Genomic DNA, 24311 nt, shown 5'->3' with positions numbered 1-24311 from the left:
TTAAGTTTGATGCTAGAAATGGATTTGTTTTTGTTGATTTTAAGCATCAAATGAAAAGTGAAGCCTAAACTTGCAACAAAAAGTTTGTTTTGTTCAATTTTATAGCACCAAACACAAATTTTGATCCTAAGCTTGCAAAAAAAAAGCAAATTTTGTGTTGTTCAATTTTTAAAACACCAAAAGGAAGTTTTTTATTTTTAAGAGGTTGGTTTTTAGACCTGCACAAGAGACAAATAGTTAGTAAAAATCGAACCTATGGTGGGCTTCCACAAGCCTAAGAATTTTTTTATTTTTTTTTTCCGGTTATAGGGTCGTTTTTACAACGTTTTGTTACAATAGCGCTACTCTGTGTTTAAACAGAAGCGCTATTTAACACAAACGTGCTAAAAGAAGAAAATGACAGAGAAGTCAAAAGCGCTCAAACATGTTCAATAGCGTCAAAAACAGGGTCAAAAGCGCTCAAACAATGTCAATAGCGCTAAACTTGGTACAATAACGCTATTGTAAGAACAATAGCGCTAGAACAACAAGTTGCAATAGCGCTACAACATGATCAATAGCGCTAAAGCGCAACCTGTGTGTCAAGTTCAACAATCAAACATGTTAGTTGTCAAAAAAAATGTTTTTTTTAGATGTTTAGATTCACGTTGGGTTCACCAAATGATGCTCTACAAAAAGGGAAGGTTAGTCAATGATATCAAGACACAAACAAGAAGAAAAGGGAAACCGTTAGTGTCAGAAATCACAAACAAAATACTTTCCTACACAAGCATATCAAAAGAGATATCAAAAGCATAATAAAATATCTAACTAAGAAGGTAAATATGATGAGGCATCTCCAAATGCCTCCTAACATGCTCTTGGTTTCTTCTCCCTTGTTCCTCTCCTCTCCAAGTTCCAAAATAGTGTAGCTCTCAGCAGCTTTCTGCACTATGGATGCTTATGGAGGTTTGAGATTGAAATATTGCTCTAAATGTAAATAAAGAAGCTAATACTAAGCTATTGATACTAAAATGATTTATTTTAACCAAAATGACAATATTATTAGTTGATTATGTTTAAATATTCTCTCAAAATGCCTATAGCTTAAATGCATACAAGTTTTCAGGATCTGAATTATGAAGAAATGGGCTCTATTTATAGGAAAAATGGAGCAATGGATGGGGGTCAAGATTGAATGATTTGAGATCCATGTGAGGGCTTTCAACCCAATCCCAAGATGACAAGTGTCAATGTGAGATAGGTTGAGAGGAGAGGGAATAAACATTAAATGTTTGACATGACTTTGGGAGTTAAGGTTAAGGTTAGTAGAATGAATAAACTCTTTATTCAAAGAATAAAACTTTTATCCATTGGATAAACTCTTGTGCAAAGGCAAGAGGGATAAACATGGTCAAAACAATAAATGCTTGAGGAGACACATGAGTGCAAGTTGAAATAACCATAAATGGTTATGTAAGAGCCATTAATGGTCATGTAAGAGCCATTAGTGGTTTTGGAAGACTTTGGAGGTTAAATTGTTGGACACACAAAGCATTAAATGCTTTTTAAAGACTTTGGAGTCTTTGAGAAGTGACTTAAAGTTGCTTAGGAATGTGACAATAATTAGAGGATGGATTAGGCTAATTAGGAAGGGGTTAGAAGAATTTAGAAGGGGGTTTAGCAATGCAATTGGATTTGGTGGGTGAGGGAAAATAAGATTTTTATTTAAAATAAATTAGTTTATTTCAACTAAATGTGTGCAAGTTGCATTTGTAGGAAAATGCAAGTGGGGGGGGGGATAAATGATTTAAATAAATGTTTTATTTAATTTATTTAAAAGAGGAAAAAGGGGGATTTAATTAAATAGATAGATTTTATTCATTTAATTGATTTGAATTTGGTATAATGAATTAATTAAAATAAATTAAATAATATATTTAATTAATAGGAGAATGTTTGAAGATGAATTAATTAAATGTTAATTTAATTAACCGATGGCTAGTGGATTTTTAATCAAATAAATAGGAAATATTCATTTAATTAAATTGGACAGATTTATGTGACTACAGTAAGTAACAAAGTATCCAAATGTCAAAAATAAGGGGCAATGAATATCACACGACACTCACGCTAATGTAGAAGGGGCGCCCCTGGCTGAAGGTCCTAGATGACGAGGTAGACCCATGACACCACCGCTACTTTGTGCTCTCTACGACCACTCAGATCTGGGTCACTGCATCTGTGAGTAGCTCATCACCCGCTGGCTATTGGGCACCACTTGCTCATGCAAGCCTCTCCAGTAATCAATCTCCTCACTAGCCTGGCCCATCACCCTCATAGCCTCTATTATCGGACCCTACCCTTGTACTTGCTCCAACACCCGAATCCTCTCCTATGCCTGTGCTAATTTGTCCATAGCATCATCACGCTCCCTGAGCACAATAGTCACCTCGACTCCTCGAGTGAATAATTGCACATCCCGCCCGACTATCTCAACATCCCTATCCTCTAACTCTGCCTCAAATTTACGAATTTGAGCCTTCGTGGTGGTGAGATGGGCCAATAATCAAATCAACATGGCATCCCTGATATCTCCATGCCCTGTTGCCTCGACTGCCTCTCCCCCTGCCATCCCTCCCCCCTATGCCTCTGCGGCTGTTGCAACCTATACTGGTGGACCCTGTAAATGTCGCACTGGCAGATCACCCCTTCCTCTCCTACCCTCGACTCAACCCACACCACCGCCATCTCCTCCTCCACCTCCACCCCCACCTCCTCCAACCCCATCTCCTCCATCTCTGACTCCACCATCCCCTCCTCCATCCAATCTCCTCCTCCTCATGTCTTGTCTCAGAGCCCACTCATCCTCAAATGGTGGTACCGGCTCTGCGGGATTAGAAATGTGTGACCAAATATTGTGCATACTCCTTAGTGACCCCCGCATCTACAACCTCTTCTTTGTAGACTCATGGCCTCAACTCTAGGCCGCATAACTCTGCCAGGGCCTGATCGTAGGGTAGCACTAGTCCCCACTGATATCTCTCTTTAACCACATAAGCATACTCTATTGAGCCTCGAGGCATACTCCATGCCCCCCCAAACTGTCTCATGACTAAGCTCGATAGATGTCTCTCAATCATGTAAGAGGGCCTCCCAATCAAGAACTGAGTAGAATATACATATGGCATCACGTCGACATTGTCCTCCCACAACTTGCAGTCTAAGTGTGGTCTCCATATCACTGAATCCAAATCGTCCAATGTCCGACGCCAATACTCCAACTTACCCAACTGTGACTGAGTCATCATACCTCCATACATGTACACATAGGGTTGATCGATCGCCCTAAATCTCATGCAAACTAGTCTATAGACACACAAGTGCTCCCATGCCCAGATATGAAGCAATGTGATCCCCACTCCCAAAGAGGTCCTCTCATGATACACCACGTCATGTAGGTCACTGTATAGATGAGCCAAGACACGTGGACCCCAGGCAAAATGTGTCCCCTCGCTCACCATCTGCTTGATTAGCTGTCCCTAGCCAACAACCAACCCATGTGATCTTTGGTCTAGACATAGTAACCCACCAACAATCCTAGACACCACTACCAAGTGGCTCATACAAATCTGCATATCCTCCCATGGCACTGATCCACCATGCACCTCTAGCTCAGGATACAGGAAGATACATAGCAATGCTGCCTCACCCATCACTTTGTCATAGTTCACTAGCTCCCTTATAATTGGGATGTGCAAGATCCTCCACGCGTCCTCCAATGCCATTGTCATCTCTCTCATCGATAGATGGAAGGAGCAAGTCTCGTTGTGCCATTGCTCAGTCAGCGCAGTCATGGATAAATGCATTGTGTCAAACAAACCAGTCGAACATACACAATCAATCTCCATGTTGAACAACTGGCCCCACAAATGCTGAGTGGTGAGTGTTGCAGATCAAAATTGCAGGTTGCCAAACTCTATGATCAAGTTAGGCAATCAACTTTGGCCAACTAATTGAATAAACCTTTAAGGTTACAATTCCCTTCTCTTCAGGTTCTGCTATATCTTGGCGGGTGTACCATCCATATAAGCAGATTATTGATTCTCTTTAATCTCCTTTATTCTATCCTTCACTAGCATAAGGTGATGAATATGTAATTGAATTAAAACTTATCTTCTATACTAACTCCTACAACTTGAAACTGAAAAATGAAAGTAACTTGATTGATATTGAAATGATATTTGATTAGTGCCTTTCATCCATTGGGCAATAGAGTCAATCTCCTATCTCCTTTATTGATCTTGCACCACTTTGTTAGACAATTTTTACATTCGTGCCTTGCATGAATCCATCAATTACTTGAATCCTTATACATTCAATGATTTTGTCCTTATTACTATGACTTGTCAACAAGAATTTAATCTCTCCTTCAGAGAATCAAGACAACAAATCATACAAAGATACTAAAAGTGTTGGAAAATGTGCCTCAAATCTTATTAGCTAGAACCTCTTGAAGAAGTAAATCGGTGAGACCCTTGGAAAGACTTACTGATGGGCAGTATTATCTTCTAAATGTTCCAGGCAATTGGATCAGTGATACTCTGGCCGAAATGGGAAATGCTTTGGAAGTTCTGTTTGTGATCATATCAGGGTGACTCTGGTCGATGACTGGCTAGAGGTTGCTATAGGGGTGAAACTGGACCTTGACAAGACTCATACCAATTTGGGAAGTCAAACCGATGGATTCTTATTGGGGTGAGTCTTGCCGATATGAAACAGTGTTGGGGTGACTTTGGTCTATGGGATGACTTGAAAAATGTCTTTCCGATTGTATAGTTCTTACCGATGGATTCTTATCGGGGTGAGTCTTGCCGATACAAAACAGTGTCAAGGTGACTTTGGTTTACGTGATGACTTGAAGGATGTCTTTTTGATTGTATAGTTCTTGCCAATGGACTTGGTCATGTTGCTCATTGGTGATACTGTTGTCGATAAACTATTGTAGATCTTTGTTTTGAGTTTGCAATGACTATTCAACGACCAAGTACATTGACGATTAATCATCTAAGAAACAAATTGAACTGAATTTTAACAGTTTCTTGTTTGTGAACAAAATAAAGAGCATCTGGTTGATTGTAGTTTTTGTTGGATAGATTTTCAGCAAGTTGAATACCTTAAAAAGTGGTGTTTTGTATACTGTTGAACTAGGATTGATCAAAGTGATATCTGAACTTGTATGTAATTAAATTGTTACTATAATACAAGTGATCTTGCTTTGGTGTGGTGGGTTTTTTCGTGAGAGGGTTTTCCCACGTAAATTTGTTGTCTAATCTCTGTTATAATTGTGTGTTTATTCTGTTAATCCATTAGTGCACATCTTGATAATTTATGATTTGAATTTAAAGACACATTTGCTTAATTCCCCTCTAAATTGACATTAGGAGAACAATTTCCACTCCGAGTTGTCCTTACAAAAAACTCTTTGATTAATCTGAAATACCCTTGATATTCAAATCAATATAATAGGAAAAAACATGACATATAGGAGTTCTCAAACAACCTTGGCTACTTTAGCCAATACAATTGAAAGAAAATACAAGAGCAAGAAAATGAAAAACAAATCCAAGTAAGTATGTTGATTGAAGTAAAGTTACCAAAGCGGAGAGCAACTTGAGAGTAATCACCCAAAACTTGAAGAAGAAACACAATAACTTTTGAAAGGGGAAAAACAAAGAAAAACCCCTTATGTATTATGAATGAAGGCAAATCCTAGAGAGAGAGAGAGAGAGAGAGAGAGAGAAGCTCATTACAATAATATCCAAAGTGAATAATGAAAGGAGAAGCATCTCTTAAATAGAGATGAGAAGAGGAGATACAAAGTAATTCCCAAATCTATGAATGCCACCATTCATAATATGTGTGTGCAATGTGTCAAAATCCTCTTAAGGAGGATAAACTAATATTCCGTAATAAAAGAAATGACTTGTCCTCACACATGTACTAGAGGACAAATTACATGCAGGGATTCCAAAGGAATATCCCAAACTAAATACAATTAAACCTAAGCCAAGTAAAGATTAAATATTCTAACAATAACAAATGAAACCAAATTGGAGAACATTAAATTATACTGTTTGCACAACATTTAAAAGGTTTTTATATTTAAGCTCCTTTTCTTTTTTTGAAAATAATGTTACAATTTCTACCCCTTTATGGATAGTCTTTTATTCTTGTGTTATTATGTCTTTCTTCTATCTTATGTTTTTCTATCTCCACATTTTTCATCACTTATATATGTGGTTTAATAGTCATCATACACCTTTTGGGGCGAAGAGTCACCATTTTTTGTTTAGTTAATAATTTTTTTTGAAATTAATATATCAACTAGTTAGTTAATAACCTCGCTTTAAGCTATCTTTTGGGTTTCCTTCTGGTCGGTAGCCCTAAATTTCATTTCAGAAGCTGAATTTTTATTTGGTTGTAGGAAACATCCATATCTCAAATGGGTCTTCATTAGAATTTCATTTTCCCTCATTTTCATGCTTAGTTGACATCATTGTCCTATCAGGACGAAATGACATGTTTTATGCATTTTTTCAGCCTACTTATGGTCTTTTCCATGGTCGACAACCCAAAACACCTCGTACGGACATGAGATTTTTACTGGAGCTTGGAAACTTGATTTTCTAAAATGGGTCTTTCTTTTTTTCACTCATTTTCATTCTCTGCAAACATCATCTTTTCTACAGGTTGAAAACACCAATCGACACAATCGACAAGCAAAATTAATAGGTCAAGAGTCCATATTGGGTAGTTGATAGGTTAGGATAGCATATTAGCATGTCTAATATGTATTAAGTATGTTTAGGAACATGTAGGAATAACATATTAGGGTATGACATGTTGGAATTTGAGATGGTAAGTTATTATGAGATGTTATCATCCTCATAAGAAAAATGGCTCATGATAGCACTCTTTGGAACAAATATATATGACATGGCTAGGGTTATGAGGATGGGGTGATGAAGGATTATATGGACTTCTTAACTCATGCATGAAGTGGGATAGAGAGTTTAGTATGCTTAGGATATTTAGGCTTTTTATGACTTGAAGGGGATGGATGTATATGTGAGATGCAAGGTAGCTTAACAACCTTTCATGGAGGTCCATTTGTATTGATTTATTCATATCCTTGTCTTATCTTCCTTTTCTCTAAGTGCTCAAATCGATCATTATGTGTCATTTCCATAAAGTAACCACCATCTTTAATATTAGGGTGCTTGAAATTATTTGGAAATTTCAAGCCCCAACAATGGCTCTGTCTCGAGATGTATGCCCCTTGCAAGCATAGCAAGAATTTAGATCTCTAGTGGAGCAAACCATGTGCTTTATTCATCTTCCTGTTGAAAATCAAGTCATAATCTGATTTGATGACCTCAAGCCCCCAAAAGTGAAATTTTTTTTTTCCCTCTATCAAATATTTGATTTTGGTCATTAGCAACATTACATCTTCAAAAACATCTATGGTAAAAAACACCTCAATTACTTGATGAAGAGTGACTAGCTTCAAAGACTTATGCCAATAAACTGAATTAGGCTCATACATTCTCATGAGCAACTCAACAAATGTTGATTCACTAGGCCTTACATAAAAAGGTATTTGCACATATGCATCTATCAATCTGTTTAACAAAACAAATACTGATTCACCTTCATGTCTCCTTATGTCAAACAAGGCATTAACATACATTGTGGGATCAATGCTTCTAAATACCTGTTCACGATCTGGTTGAAACTCATATTGACATGAAGAGTATTGGAGTGAACAAATCAAAAGATTAATGGTAGATGCATTGTCTTCAATAACTCCATAAAATTCATTCAAAATCCACCACTCAAGCTTTTCCCACGATGGAATACTTTGCGAGGGCAACAAATTGAAGAACTGCTCTGCAACATCTGCCAACGATCTTACGAACAATTTCATGATCACCTCTTCTACACAAATCTGAAAATTTTCAAGAAACTTATAGAATGCTTTCAAATGCCTTAATGGTGATTCACCTTCATCTCCATGGAACTTTGGCACATTCTTTTTAAGCTTAAAAGGAAAAAGATCTGGACAATGCGTAATATTACTAAAATCCAATGGCTTATATGCTTCAAGAAGACATACTTGTCTTTATGTGTATGGTTGCCATTGTTGTTGTGTTTACCACATTTCCATTTGACAAATATGCATATTATGGTATCACTCTTTGAAGACTAGGGGTCTATCACTATAGATTTTTATTCCAGCATTTGAGTCATTGGTCCTAGAAGCACATAAGCTAAGTATACACACATTCCAATATTTTCTTTTTGATTGCCCATGGAGGACAAAATATGGAAATAAGGGATTAACCTAAAGACAAAATCCTATTCAACCACACCCTTTGGCTCTGACTCGAATTAAAGTACTCCATCCATATGGAGACTTGCTTATATCTCTTCCTTTGTTCATTTCAACATTTCATTTATTTTATTTAGTTTGGATTTATTTCTAGTATATATTTGCTATTTGGTTTCCCCCAAATTTTTGTTGTCTTTATTTCTTCTTGTGAAAAGAAGTTTTAATCTAGATAAATATGAGTTTTATAAGTTTTGGGGATGACAATACATAAATGGAATAATAGCACATCACATAGATATCCACACATCACAATAGCATCTAAGACTACAAGATTCTAAGGTTGATTACCAAGTACATTTGAATTATTATTCTTTGTTGAGTTTGATTTATAGTTTTATTAATGAAAAAATAGCAAATTGCACTTACATCCCAACTCACATTTAATGTAATCTAAATTTATCTTTTCTATTTTATTATTAATAAGAAAAACAATTTTATCATTGATAAGGATGTTTCTGCCATAGCTCACCCCTTTAATGGCATACGTATGGGAGTGAGATGGTGTTTATAGGTTCATGCTCGACTATTTCGACAAAGATGAAGTGTGGTTGTCATCAACTTTCTATAACAAAATGAATGACCTTTTCCATTTATGTAAACATCCCTCATCATATAATAGAAGGATCTTTGCAATTGCGATAGTGACATTTGGGTCAACATCAATGATCTAGTCATTTCCATTTAAGTCAACATCAATGATCTAACCCCTTTCACTTTATTACTCAAATGGATTTGTAGGTAGACAATTGCATCTAGCTCTTATGATTTTATCAAAAGAGCCTTGTTGGTGCAACGATCCTTCTATTCATTACATGAGCTCTTGTATATATGTCTATATCATTCATGTTTTCTTTCCATAGTGAAGCATCCTTAGTTTGTTACTTCGTTGCAAACTGTATTCTCCCTCCAACATAACAACTACAAAAGTTCTTTCTTACCTTATAGATAAGATTTCTCCTTAATCTTCATCACATAAGAAAAGGCATTCCCCAATATTTTGATATTCATAAATATCCCCTACCTAAATATAGTAATAAAACCATTCTAGTACTTTCAAACATGATGATTCTAAATTTCGTAGATGTCAAGATTTGCATACTAACAAATTGCATGTATCATTACAATCTTACAAAAGTAAGAACTTAATCCTTTTCTCATAATAATTTTCATTGGATGTATCTTTTTATATGTATCCTCAGCTAAAACTTCTTTCTTAACAGCCTCCACAAAATTTCACCAATGGAGTTCATCTTCATTAACTCATCAAACTGGATTTCCCCAATTCTCCCTTAATAAGTTATCCTGCCAACATTTTTGAAACACTAGATTCAACTTTAAGAGAGTGAATGTAACTTTCTATGAATATAAGAAACTACTTATAAAAATTTTGTTTTCAATTTAGAAATTAGTAATAGCACCTACACCATTTTTTCCCTTAAAGGTGGGGCTAGTGATTGGTAGGACTTTGAAAGGCCCACCCCACAAAAAAAAAAAAAAAAAAAGAAAGAGAAGTGTGGCTCTCAATGCGTTAGGGGCATTTTGAGCATCCATATTAATTTGCTAGTCTGACATTTATAGTTTCAACGCCTTCTTGATCAACAACATGATCTGAAGAGTCCAAAACTCATTAGCTAGTACGCATCTACAATCATTTGTATTTATCAAGAAAATAATCTACACACTTTATTTTTGGTTGAAGAACTAAATATCTAATTAGTACGCATCTATAATAATCATTTGTATCTAATAAGAAAATAATCCACAATCTTTATTTCCAGTTTAAGAACTAAATGTAATAGACATCAGTTGAAAACAAATTCACACAAAACAGAATTGACGATTAATGAGTAGCCAAAGAAAATCGATCCTTGTTTCGTCTATATCTTACACAAAATGATGTATTCTACCATGCTTACATACTTCAAATTCAACTATAATATAGCTTTATAATTAAAATTAAGTAGAAAACCTACTAAACTTCGAATGAGAACTAAAGCGTCAAAGCATATGGTCGTAAACCATGTTTAAATTGGGTCAGATTTTTTACGGAATCACTTACCAGCCAGGCATACCACATACCACTGTAAAGAATCGTTAACAAATGTTACAGAAAATAAGAAATTTAATTCAGAAAAAAATGAAGTTTTAAACTTAATTATATTGTTCACGGCTAAGATATAATATATTTGTTACAACCAGAATCAGCCAGTAACAATGCCTCTAGTAGCATATATTCTGGTTTCCAGAGCTCAAGCACATTAAATACACCAAAGCCATTCACTATCGGAAAGCCACCATTCCAAACACAACTGATCTATTGGGTTGGAAGAGCACCTCCATTCTTGAGAGAGCAATCAGATAGGAATCGAACCAGAACATTTTGTATATAAATGGGCCTGAGCTGTCCCATCTCCATAGAGTGACAAGGCTGAAACTGGAAAAGAATGCGTATGGACAACCAAAGCCCCTATACCATCAGAATTTAAGTTATTGATTAATTGACTAGTTGAAAGCCAAGATCAATGACTGATATCCTCAAAAATCAAAAAATCTTCTTGTACATACATACGGAAAAGCATATGCTGCAACCATGCACTTCCGCTCTCAAATTGCCGCTATAAAAAATTAGCAGCATTTGCTAGGTAGCTATTTGTTTCTGTCCTGTTAGCTGTATATACAGAATCAGAAAAATGATGAGGTACTTGAACTCTATACATAATTGAGCAAACTTGAATCTGCACTAAGGCCGATACATCCTCGGAGCTTTTGATACTTGACGACGGCAAAATGGACAACGTGCTACAGCAGAACAACATCTTTGGCACAATACATGACCACATGGAATAAGCATGGTATCAACTTCTGAATTTAGGCAAACCCTACACGACCAAGCTGTCTTTGCTGTTTCTGCTTCTTTCACAGCTGAATCTGCTCTTTCCTGTAGCAGACAAAATAAATTTCAAATCCAACTTCTTTACTAGAACACTTATCATCATACACAATCAGAATTTTTCCTTCACAGAATAATACAAACAATGAACTAAGAAGCAAACAAAACCGCACATAATTTTGTATATGCAAAGAGCCACTTTCAGGAAAAGTAGATATTACTGCCTGGAAAGGTAAACATGCAATTCCTTTCCTATTAAAATGGTAGTACTGAGATAGAAAAAACGAGTTACATGCATTAATGTTTTGCTGAATCAGAAAGCCAGGTTTCAAACTGTCAACCCAACCTAGATTACTGGACATAAAGTTTTCAATGGAAGCTCACAGAATTCCACAAAAAACAAAATCACAATAAACCGAGTATTTTCAACAGCAAAGAGCTCAAATAACCCAATCCTGCACATTCATTCCAGAAGATGGAGAGATTTGGGCAAACGGTTGGAATGTGTACATGTTTATTTATTAATGAGGTGGGGAGTTGCATTATTGTAACATACAATGTGTAAGTTAATTAATTACATTATTAGACATTCTCAATGTATGTCATTAACATCCCAAGTCATACATTAATAACTTTAATTATTATACCATTCCCGACAGTAAACTTATAAGCATACATAAAAACATCATTAATTTTGTATTCAATTGTGCTTGTAATATCTAGGTTTTTATAGAGCATCCTTGACATTTTAGAGTAGTTCACCATCCAATTTAGATGGCGACTTCCTCTATGATCTTCCATCTCATAAATTACAAGGCCCAATACTAAAAGCAGAGAACATCTAACCTCATCATTTCTTTTTCACTATGCTGGTTCTATGCTCTGAAATTCTTAATGAAGTATAGCACCAGCCTTCATTATTATAACTCTAAATGTGCAAATAATTTCAGAGTAAGGTAACTAACCTGCTCCACTATAAGGGCTGCCTGAGATGATGTTAGCTCTTCCTTGAGGGTAAGTGTCTGCTGCAGTAGTAACTGCTTCTCAAGACCCATGGGGATCCCAGCTGCAGAAAGCATGTCAGCGACGGCATGCACAATTTCTGATGAAGACACCTTTCTTGCAATACGAGCATTTTTTTCCTGGTCAACATTAAAGAATCTTAGCATTGCATTATATATACAAAAGGAAAACTAATATGAGGGGAACGTAGCTCTCAAGGAGACAGCTCACCTGATTTTGAGTAAACTTGATAATTGGGTTGTTAGGCTTTCTAGGTTCTTGAAGACTCTGTACATGCTGGGTGCCAGATCTGAAGCCAGCTTCACTATTTTCAAAGGTCCTACTAGAACTTCCTGCTACAATACTTTTAAATGAAAGAACATTAGATGACAGAAGTTGGTCAAACTCCCCTGGAGTGGTTTCTACTAGCAGTCTATACATGGCTTGACCAGCTGATGGACGAACATCTTCTGGCACTTTACCATACTTCAGCTTTACTCCTCCTTCACCATCTGATCGCCATGCTATGATCTCCCCAGCATAAAATGGTCTCAAGGGATTTAACTGCACTTGCATGGCATCTGCTGGGATCAGTTCTTGACCTGGCTGCCCACCTTGGTGCACAGAACTTCTGAAATTGTCCCCATTTCTGCTATGAGAAGCTAACCTAAGAAGATCCAAAGCTCTCACTTCTGAGCCAATAGGCACATTAAATAATGCACTAATTGGCAAACACATGGGTGAATCTAAGAGTCGGCTTACGACAGCTGCAAGTATATCTGAAACAGCAACCACATCAGGAGGCTCTGCAACCAATATGACATGCCTGGATCGGTCCACAAACTGGAGGACTCGGTGCCCTAATTCATCTCCCTGGTCTCCAAAGAGAGATTGTTTTGTGTTTATGGAGACATTTAGAGTTATATCAACTGAGGATGGAAGCATTACAAAGCAAGTATAAATAGAACGTACAAAACGTAACTTTTCAGCAGCAGATCCTAGGACTTTCTTGACTTCATCCTTGGTTAAATGTCTCAAAGATGGGATATGTTCCTTAAAGTTATGAATAACCAACCAAACTGCAGTATGGAATGATGGACTGAGAATCTTGGCGGTAACTGTTTTCAAAGAAAGTGAACCTAATGCGTCTACTGTTGCTAAAGGCTGTCGCTGGTCAAGTTCCTGCAGAAAAAGGAAATTATGTAACATCATTCAAGTATAAAGATTTAACTCTAATAAGTTCATTTAGCTGTGGCATTCTTCTTTATGAAATAGAAACGATTCAGCAATTCAACAAAAGCAACATATATCAGATCTTACCTCTACAACAACATCTGAGAGTTTTTTCACTCCCAGTTGCATGCAAAGATCTTCTGACAGTTGTGGGTTTACAAATCGTAACCTGGATGTATCAATTTCACCTAAAAGACAAGATCCATGAGCATCAACATAGACACAAACTCTTGCATGCACCAATCTGCATCCTTCATCAGGAACAACTGCATCATGATCTGGAAATAAGAGGTCACTACCATCCACTTTGGATCTCTTCCCTTCGTCACATATGAACTGTAAGAGATGTAAGACTGCACGAAGCTCATTAGGATTAAGATGCTGATAACCACTTTCCTGCTGAATATTTACCAGCAGGGCCCTTGCACTGGCAAATGTTGGAGCTTCCTGCAATCCAATATCCCTTAAAATCCCAACATATGGAAGATACAAGCTTGGAAGTTCAAATGCAAAGGGTGCTAAGTTCACTCCAAGCCTCACAAAAAGAGAACTTGCTGTAACAAGTCGTGTACCATTTGCAATTGGTATAAATGGCAATTTCTTCAGTTCCAATATATCTGCACAGAACAACTAAAACATTACTAATCTCATAAAAATAACCATGGAGCAATGGCATGCTGAACATATTTGGATCAGCATCATTGTAAAATAAAAGAAATCATATTCTCTTTATCACAATAATTTGACAGTATCCTTTGTTATATTTGTCTATATTGATAATTGCATCAAAAGTTCTTATTAAGCCGTGTTTCTAAGATGGAATGCTGCTTATGATGTAAGAATTGCAAGATCATACATTGCACACCTATTACAATTGTGCAGTTCACACAACCATAAGCAATCCTATTACTGTGTTAGTATGTAGGTCTCTACATTTAGAAATATCTTTAAAATCAGACCTGCCAGTTCAAACAAAATACATCCTTCTACCATACTTATGTAGCAGGGGGGTAACATGACTTTAATTTTTTATTATGTGGCAAAGTATGTGAAGACCCCATTCTAACGCCATCTTGTTCTGCAAGCGCTGGCCAGTTTTCAAGGTTTTCCTTAAGCTCCCAGGTGTGCAGGAAGTGTTCCAATGTTCTTGGAGAGATCAGCTTTCAGTGTCTTGGTTTCCGATAGCAGTTTTGGCATTCAGTAAGTGTTTTCTTGGTGGCAATGTTCGTTGTAGTGTTTTGGGCCTTCAAGATTGCTCTACACAAAGTTTGGAGAATACTGTTATTTATAGTAAGTTCTACCATGCTACCCTGTTAAACTACAAAAAAATTTGGCACTTCTTTATCACTGGCAATTAGTCAATAGTTTGCAAGTGTCCGAAAATGTAGAGTTTATTTGCAGATTTTCCTGTGTGTTTGAGTTGAAATAGTTTCATTCATGTTTACTCCTTCAACCAGTTCAAACTATTTCTCAATGAACTTTCTGCAAGTAGATATTGAGGTATTCTATTTAACTCTGATTTTTATTTGTTCCAAGGAACTTAAAGAGTAATGCAATACAGCACACTTATTAACAAGAAAATATCAACATTCATCGATTGAAATTCAATGGTTTCTTGATAGCTTGCCGTTACTAAAAAACATTGACAGTACATAAAGTTCTAACCTTAATGACAGAAGTTTGCAAGTTCAACATTTGCAATATTATTTCTTTAAAGGAACAGCAATACAGAGTCTGCACTTGAGGGCTGATATGAAATTTCCACTTTTTGGAGCAGATATGGACTGATAAGTTCCACGCCCAGCTCTTGCACTTCGAAATAACAGTTCAAATTCAGAAATGAATCTCAACACCTATCATATATTCCAGCAACTACAAAATCATGGAATTGACTTTCTCAAGGTTATTTTCAGTCAAGTCAGATGTAAAATATAATTCTTCTAACCGTCCACCTGTCTCGGATGATTCACACCAACTTGTTGCCTATTACCAGGGAGTTCAACCCTTTTTCAAAGGCCCTCCAAAAGACTTAATTTCTGCACATAACATACGTTCCAATAGATGATGAAATGTACCACACCAATGATGTATAGACTCACACCTAGGGTTAAGAGTATTAGTGCTCAGCAATAAAGAATTTACTATGCCCAGCAGGAGATTAAAATATGGAACCCACGACCCGCAAGGAATCTCATGTCCCTGTCTAAGTTACCAGTTATTCCCCTTTTGGCCTGGGTTCGGGTTCTGGTTCTTGCCCGGTCCTGGTTCTCCCCAGGTTCTCCTTGGGTTCCTCCCGGGTCCTTCCCAGGTGGCCGGGTTCCCTGTGGGTCCACAGGGAACCCGGCCACCTGGGAAGGACCCGAGTGGAACCCAGGTCGAACCCAGGAGGACCCGCGTGAACCCAGGCCCGTAGTTTCCAAAAAATAGGGCCACGGGTGAAAAAAACAATAAAAAAAGACTTTTTAAAAGTTTTTTTATAATAAAACTCTAATTCGCCCCTTTATGACTTTTTAAAAAAGACTTGAAACTTGAATATTATCCTTTTTGCAAATTATGAATATGATATTAGACTTTAGTTATTAGTTTACTGATTACATTTGCGATATATGAATATTTATTGGCATTGGCAATTAATAATTATGGATTTATGATTTATGATTTATGTATGGAAAGTCACATTGTATATTTTATTTTTGTATGGATTGTATATATTGAACATATATATAATATATGGGTATATATATATAATTAAACTATATATATATATATATGTGTACGGACGAACCCGAACCCGTACCCGTACCCAAGATTTTTTTTTTTTTTGCCGAATCTGCGAATCTGAACCCAAATCCGAACCCGAACCGATAACTTAGGTCCCTGTACAATAGTTTATAAAGTTGCCCAGCAGGGTAGAAAAACCTGAGTCAATACCTGTGCCTAGGCTTAGAGAACATCCATGCAATGCACAGGAAGGTTTTTTGTCTTCAACAAGACATCTTTAAAACCCACAGTGTCAAGTCAAGCCCATCTTTTCACATGTGGTATACATGACACAACATTGACTCACCTAAATTTATTGTTTTAAAACATGGAAGTAACTTCAAATTTTCACTAAAATTGAAGTTAATTCTATGTTTAAAAAAAAAAATAGATGAGTCAATGTTGTGTCATGTATGCCACATGAAAAGGTGGGCACGAGACATGGGTCGAACCTCCCCTTATGGCCCAAACTGTGGAATGCTTCAGCAACCAGCAATAAATTCAATGAAACCAATGCATACAATGGTGGTGTCCAAGGTATTACCAAACAAGGAAGAGGGTGAAGGATGTGGTGAAGAGTGATGTTTTTGGGGGTGATGCAAAATATATAGTCTTTATCATTGCTCTACTTTTCCAAGTCCTTAGATATGAGGATGCTAATGCACGTAGCCTCAGAAAGGTGTATGAGTGCATTGATTCTCTGATTGATCAAATAAGAGTTTTTGTGTAAGAGGACCCCACATTAGCATTCTACAATGAGCATGTTCAGCCAATCTTTCATCGAAGATAGAGAGAAGCTCAACATTCCCTTGCACATGGCTGCCTATGCATTGAACCCCAAGTGGTACAAACAAAGGCCTAGTAGAGTTACTGGTGCAGTCACCGGTTAGGAGGGACCTCAAAGAGATCAATCCAGACCGGTCGGCAAGAGTAAACACAACGGAAACACAAGGATATGATGGAGGCAATGCAAAACAAAATGAATTATATCATGAAAACTGATTACAATCAACCGGTAACATCCGTGTTACAGAAACCGGCTCACTGGCCTACTAAAGCATGCTCAATTACAGAACAGGTCACAAACGGGACCTCAAATCTTAAGATCTAGCTTCTATGTTATGTCTACCACCTTCAATCTGCATTCTAATGCTTAATTACAATGATTTATATAATCCAAGGAATCCGGTTGGCCCAAAAAAGGATCAAATGCCAAAGAACAAGACCTAACGTGTAAAAACAAGAAGGTCAACCTCCGCCAAAGAAATTCCTCCGGAAAATCCAAAGGATGAAGTGTAGATCAAAGGGAAGGTCGACCACATGCCAAGGAACATCGGAATCAACGCTCAGGGCTCCGCAAGCTACGGAAGGGATCCGGTAGATTCACCAAAGCAAATAGGTCCAACCGGTTCTGGTGCTAGAAAATTGTCTCAGAAACCGGAATCGATAACTTGCCGGAAAATGATCCAAATGCTCCGTGGTTTAGGAATAAGGAAGATGATCAAGTCCTCAAGCAAAATCCAACTCCTCAAGATCCGGTGAGCCAATGCCAGAAAATGCAGAATGAAATGCTGAAACTGCAAAACATAAAGCAAAATAGAAAGGAAATATTTTTGGTTGATGCAAGATTGTCAAGAACCGAGGATGCTCCTGCATCAGACATCCAGGGTTGTTGAAAAAGTGAGTCTCTCACTTTGCTGGGGTCAGAAGAAAACCAAGGCAGTCTACCTCTGCCTGAGAAATGCAAGATGAGTCTTCAACTAGTCTGTCCTTCCACTTTACTAGATACTCCTTATACTGACTGCTTCGGGTACTACGCCCAATCCTACTGTCCAAAATGTCTTCAATTTGATTTGGTTCCTTCCAGGGCAACTGTTTTTTCCAAGTTTGCAATACTGTCCTCACTGAATTCTAGTTCATGATACTGATGTAGATCTGCAATGTTAAATATAGGTGAAATACTTAGACTATCCGGTAACTCCACTTCATATGCATTTCCGGAATTGAACTTTCTCAAAATCTTGCAAGGTCCCAGCTTCCTCATCTGCAACTTGTTATAAATTCCAATCAGAAATCTTTCTTTTCTCAGATACACCATCACTTCATCACCAACTTCAAATTCCTTATGTCTCCTCTTCTCATCCGCTTTCTCCTTATACTTGATGTTCATATCCTCCAAATGTTGCTTAACCTGAATATGTAAGTCCTTTAAGTGATCTGCAAATTCTTCTGCTTCTGAACTTCTCCGGTCTTCACTGGTGATATCTCTCAATTCTGATATACCCTCTAGGGTGTGCTCCAGTAACAATCTCAAAAGGTGTCCTTCTGGTACTCCTATTTACTGAATTATTGTAGGCAAACTCTGCTTGTGGAAGAATCAAATCCCAACTTCCGGTTTTGTCTCCAACCAAGCATCTCAACAAATTTCCCAAGCTCCGATTTACTACCTCTGTCTATCCATTAGTCTGTGGGTGAAAAATCTTCATCTTCTTCCAATGTGTTCTCCAAAAATAACCAACAAACTTAGCATCTCTGTCTGAAACTATGCTCTTAGGTAATCCATGCAATCTCACCACTTCCTTAAAAAATAGGTCAGTTATATGCACTGCATTTGATGTTTTCTTACAAGGTATGAAATGAGCCATCTTTGAGAATCTATCCACCACCACAAATATAGAATCATTTCCTCTTTGTGTCTTAGGCAGTCCTAGTAAGTTATACATGCTGATATCTTCCCAAGGTCTTTCCGGTATTGTCAAAGGCTTATACAATCCCACATTCTGACTACTACCTTTTGCAACTTGACAAACTCTACAACTTTGCACATATTTCCTAACATCCTCATGAATCTGAGGCCAAAAGTAACGCTCACTCACCAATGCTATTGTTTTGTCAACACCAAAGTGTCCGGCTAATCCTCCACTATGCTTCTCCTTTATCAGATTCTCCCTCATAGAACTCTTAGGTATGCACAACTGAACTCCTCTGAATAACATCCCATCCTGAATGAAGTAATCCAACCACTTGCTTCTGTCTACGATAACCGGTTCTCTACATGCTCTCCAAGGTTTTGCAAAATCCGGGTCATCATCATACAAGGTCTTCAACTCCTCAAATCCTAATACTGTGGCTCATCTCTGTCAGCAAATTCCTCCTTCTACTCAATGCATCAGCAACTTTGTTACATTTCTCACTTCTATGCTTCAACACAAAGGTGTAACTCTGCAAAAATTCTACGCATCTCATATGTCTCTGATTCAACTTACTCTGACTATTCAAATACTGCAAGGCTTGATGACCAGTATGCAACACAAACTCCTTAGGCAATAGGTAATGTCTCCACTTCTTCAAGGCTTGAACTATGGCATAAAATTAATGATCATACATTGAATATCTCCTCCGAGCATCATTCAACTTCTCACTGAAATAAGCTACTTCTCTCCCATCCTGACTCAATAAGACTCCAATTGTAGTTCCACTTGCATCACAATCTACTCGAAATACTTTGTTGAAATCCGGTAAAGCTAACACAAGCTGCTCAGTCACTTTTTGCTTCAATAGTTCAAAACTTTTGTTTGCTCCGATGGTCCACTTGAACTCCTTCCTATCTCCCCTCATTGTCGCAGTCATAGGAATACAAACAGAACTGAAATTTTTGATAAACTTCTGATAGAAACTAGCCAATCCATGAAATGATCTTACCTCTCCAATGTTTTCCGGTGTAGGCCATTCAACAATTGCTTCTACTTTCTCAGGGTCCCTCCTCAAACCATCCTCAGATATCACAAATCCCAAATAGACTAACAAGTCCTTCATGAAAGTACACTTCCTAAGGTTTATCAGCAACTTTTCTTCTCTCAACCTCTGCAAAACTTGTCTTAAATGCAACAAATGCTCCTCTTTTGTCTTACTGAAAATCAGAATGTCATCAAAATATACAATAACAAACTTACCCAAGAATTTCTTCAATACCTCATTCATCAACCTCATGAAAGTACTCGGTGCATTAGTCAATCCAAAATACCTCATTCATTTGTCTTGAATGTTGTTTTCCACTCATCTCCTTCTCTGATCCTAATCTGATGATATCCACTCTTCAAGTCTATCTTTGTAAAGTATTTGGCTCCACTCAAATAGTCCATTATGTCATCCATCCTAGGCAAAGGAAACCGGTATTTCACTGTGATCTTGTTTATTGCTCTGGAATTGGTACACATCCTCCATTCTCCATTCTTCTTAGATGCTAATACTGATGGTATTGCACAAGGACCCACACTTTCTCTAATCAAACCTTTCTTCAACAACTCCTGCGCTTGTCTATTCAACTCTTCATTCTCTGTCGGTGTCATCCGGTGTGCAACTTTGTTAGGCAAACTAGCTCCAGGAATTAGGTCCATGCAATGACTGATACTTCTCACAGGTGGTAATCCATCAGGCACATTATCTGATATGATGTCTTCATACTCTGTCAGCAACTCTTTTTTCTTCCAGTTGTTCTTCTTCATGCTCTGGATTCTCAATCTTCTTAGAAACTAAGGCAAAACACACATTCTCATGTCTCATCCCATCCAGGAATTTCCTTCCATCCATCAAACAAATTCTAGCATTCGTACAGACTCCACTCTTCAAAGGCTCCTCCAAGGGCAACAAGGTTTGCTTCATCCCATTGGCCACAATAGTGTATATATTCTTTCTCCCATCATGTATTGCCTGTCTCTCAAACTGCCAAGGTCTACCCAACAAAAGGTGACAAATATCCATAGGCATAATATCACACAAGACTTCATCATGATAATTCCCAATTTTCAATTTCACCAAACATTGCTCACTTGCTAACAGCTTATGTTCATCCTAAATCCATGCTATCTAATAAGGCTTAGGGTGTTTCAATCTTTCCAAATTCAACTTAGTCACCATCTCTTCTGAAACAAGGTTACCTGAACTACTGCTATTAATAACAACTTTACAACACTTACCGAATACCTTACATCTTGTCTTGAACAAATTCCTCCTTTGTCGAGTATGACACAAAGCTCTCCTCATCATTAACAGTTCTCCATCTTTCGGTTTATTAGCTGATCCGGTGGGGCTTTCTTCCACCACTGCTGTTCCCCTAGTATTCTCTGCCTTCTTACACTCGAAAGAACAATGTCCTTCTCCTCCACGCTTAAAGCAAGTTCCTCTGAACACTCTCTTGTCTTGTCTTCAATCATCTTTTCCAAAATTCTCATTCCGGTAACCATCAGGTTCTCTCTTCCGGTAGAAATTTCTATCATCCTTCCGGTATGAATTACCTTCTTTGCTTACTTCCTTGTCCTTGTTCTGATCCGTACAGGTTCCTCTTCCTCTGGAAAACCTTCCACCTCTACCTCTCTGTCTCTGCTCATGTTTTTTGTTCAGCTTCTCTTCTACTTTCAAGGCATACTGGTAAGATTCTTCAACACTTTGCAATTTGATCAAACTGAGTTCATCTTGTATAGACATCTGCAATCCATTAAAATATCTTGCAACTTGTTCAACCTCATAATCAACATGTCTGGATCCGATATTCAACTTGTAGAATGCTTCGGTATACTCCTTTACACTAGATTCCTTCTGCTTTAGATTCTGCAACTTTCGGAACAGATTCACTTGGTAGTCAGCTGGCATAAATTTTGATTCCAACTTAGCAACCATCCGATCCCATGTCTTGATCTTCTCTTTACCTCTTCTCTGTCTATCAACTTACAAATGCTCCCACCAAAGAGATGCATATCCTTTCAACTGCGTATAGGCATATTTCACTTTCCTTTCCTCTGCAGTGTTCTCAAAATCAAAATATTTCTCTATCTCCGAGATCCAATCCATCAATTCATCTGAATCCAACTTTCCATCATATTCTGGTGGGGTAAAATGAGGTTTAGGATTCGCCCTACTCAAAACCCTAAAAAATCTCTCTTCATCCAGATCAATCGTCGGTGGGTTTACTTGTTCCGTCGAGGCTTCTTCTCCTTCATCTTCACTCACATCTTCAATATGTCGGCCTATTCTTTGTGCTGTCTCAATGGCTTCCAACCTGGTCTGCAATTCCTCGCAACATTTCCATCACAACAAAGTCTGCATTCACACGCGCTCCACCATTCCTATTTCCTCTCCGCGACATCTTCACGCCAGTCCTCTACAGCTGCAGGTCGGATCCACAATACGCCACCCTACAACAAAATTCTCAAGACAACGCAATCTTCGGAACGAAAGCTCGCTCTGATACCACTTGGTGCAGTCATCGGTTAGGAGGGACCTCAAAGAGATCAATCTGGACTAGTCAACAAGAGTAAACACAACGGAAACACAAGGATATGATGGAGGCAATGCAAAACAGAATGAATTATATCATGAAAACTGATTACAATCAACCGGCAACATCCGGGTTACAGAAACAGGCTCACTGGCCTACGCAAGCATGCTCAAATACAGAACAGGCCACAACCGGGACCTCAAATCTTAAAATCTAGCTTTTATGTTCTGTCTACCACCTTTGATCTGCATTCTAATGCTTAATTACAATGATTTATATGATCCAAGGGATCCGGTCGGCCCAAAAAAGGATGAAATGCCGAAGAACAAGACCTAATGTGTAAAAACAACAAGGTCGGCCTCTGCCAAAGAGATTCCTCAGGAAAATCCAAAGGATAAAGTGTAGATCAAAGGGAGGTCAGCGACACGCCAAGGAACATCGAAATCAACGCTCAGGGCTCTGCAAGCTATGGAAGGGATCCGGTAGATTCACCAAAGCTAATAGGTCTAGCCGCTTCCAGTGCCAAAAAACTGTCTTGGAAACTAGAATCGATAACTTGCCGGAAAATGATCCAAATGCTCCGCGGTTTAGGAATAAGGAAGATGATCAAATCTTCAAGCAAAATCCAACTCCTCAAGATCCGGTGAGCCAATGCCAGAAAATGCAGAAACTGCAAAACAAAAAGGAAATATTTTTGGTTGATGCAAGATTGCCAAGAACCGGGGATGCTCCTACATCAGTTACACCCATACAAGTGGAGAGCACACGGCTATACTGAGATTGAGGTGGGGGGGGGGGTGAATCAGTATAACAACAATCTTTTACCAATTAAACTTTTTCAACTTCAATCATAAGTATATAACTTATCTCATAAACTTATTCATTGCATACTAACATTCATATGTAATCTATCTAATATGAACACAAGTTGAACACAAAATATATACGTGGAAACCGTTACTAGAGAAAACCACGGTAAATCAATACTTTTATATATTTCTTCTTTTACAATATTTGTAGGCACCAACCATTAACACTGTTTGCGAGCACCAACCTACTGGAAGCACCAACTCCCAAATCTGATTTTGTGAGCACCAACCCAATGGAAGCACCAACTCCCACTTCTGAATTTTGTGAGCACCAACCCACTGAAAGCACCAACTCCCACTTCAGAATCCGTGAGCACCAACCCACTTCACATAAATCTGATTTTCCACCTTGACAATGTTGCTGTAATAACGGATGATGGACATATAATTTTCTTGTTTTATTCTTTTTTAAATCTGCATATACTTTCCCTTTTATATCTGCATACACTCCTGCTCTATTTACATCTTTATAAATCTGCGCACACTTCTCTTTATATCTGCATACACATAAATCTGTCATACAAATCTGATCATGGATTCTTCACAAGTATGTCATATAAATCTGTTCATAATCTGCCCATATGCCTGAGACTACTCTTCTCACAGTCTTCTCATAAATCTGCACTTGATCCTCTTTAAAAATCTCCTTATACCTTCAGCTCTATACACTGCTCACCTATAGGTGTATATAATTATTATCTTCTCAACATATATACACCCACGACTCTCTTCCTCTCTTTTTTATATTTTCATAGTTCACACATAATACCTTTCTCACACGTTCACCACACGTCTGATAACTTACCTATTTCATACAACATTCTTTATACCCCACAACTTTTATACACA

At 37.7% G+C, this 24311-nt stretch overlaps 1 protein-coding gene across 4 annotated transcripts in view; it reads right to left on the bottom strand.

Moving 5' to 3' along the window:
- Positions 1–10538: 10538 nt before the first annotated feature.
- Positions 10539–24311, bottom strand: part of LOC131033191 (uncharacterized) — a 164830-nt gene continuing 151057 nt past the window's right edge. For 2 of the 4 annotated variants that reach the window (XM_057964335.2, XM_057964336.2), the window contains 4 exons: positions 13647–14176; positions 12558–13508; positions 12290–12466; positions 10539–11372 (listed from right to left, as the gene is read on the bottom strand). In XM_057964335.2, the coding sequence (XP_057820318.2) occupies positions 11175–11372; positions 12290–12466; positions 12558–13508; positions 13647–14176 (1856 nt within the window). In that variant the 3' untranslated portion in view covers positions 10539–11174. The remainder of the gene's footprint in view (positions 11373–12289; positions 12467–12557; positions 13509–13646; positions 14177–24311) is intronic. The other 2 variants (XR_009103573.2, XR_009103574.2) reach the window with 2 other exon arrangements.

Source organism: Cryptomeria japonica, chromosome 6, assembly GCF_030272615.1.
Source record: "Cryptomeria japonica chromosome 6, Sugi_1.0, whole genome shotgun sequence".
Taxonomy (NCBI): domain Eukaryota; kingdom Viridiplantae; phylum Streptophyta; class Pinopsida; order Cupressales; family Cupressaceae; genus Cryptomeria; species Cryptomeria japonica.
Note: the sequence above shows the minus strand (reverse complement) of the source record. Positions and strands in the feature narration are given on the sequence as shown.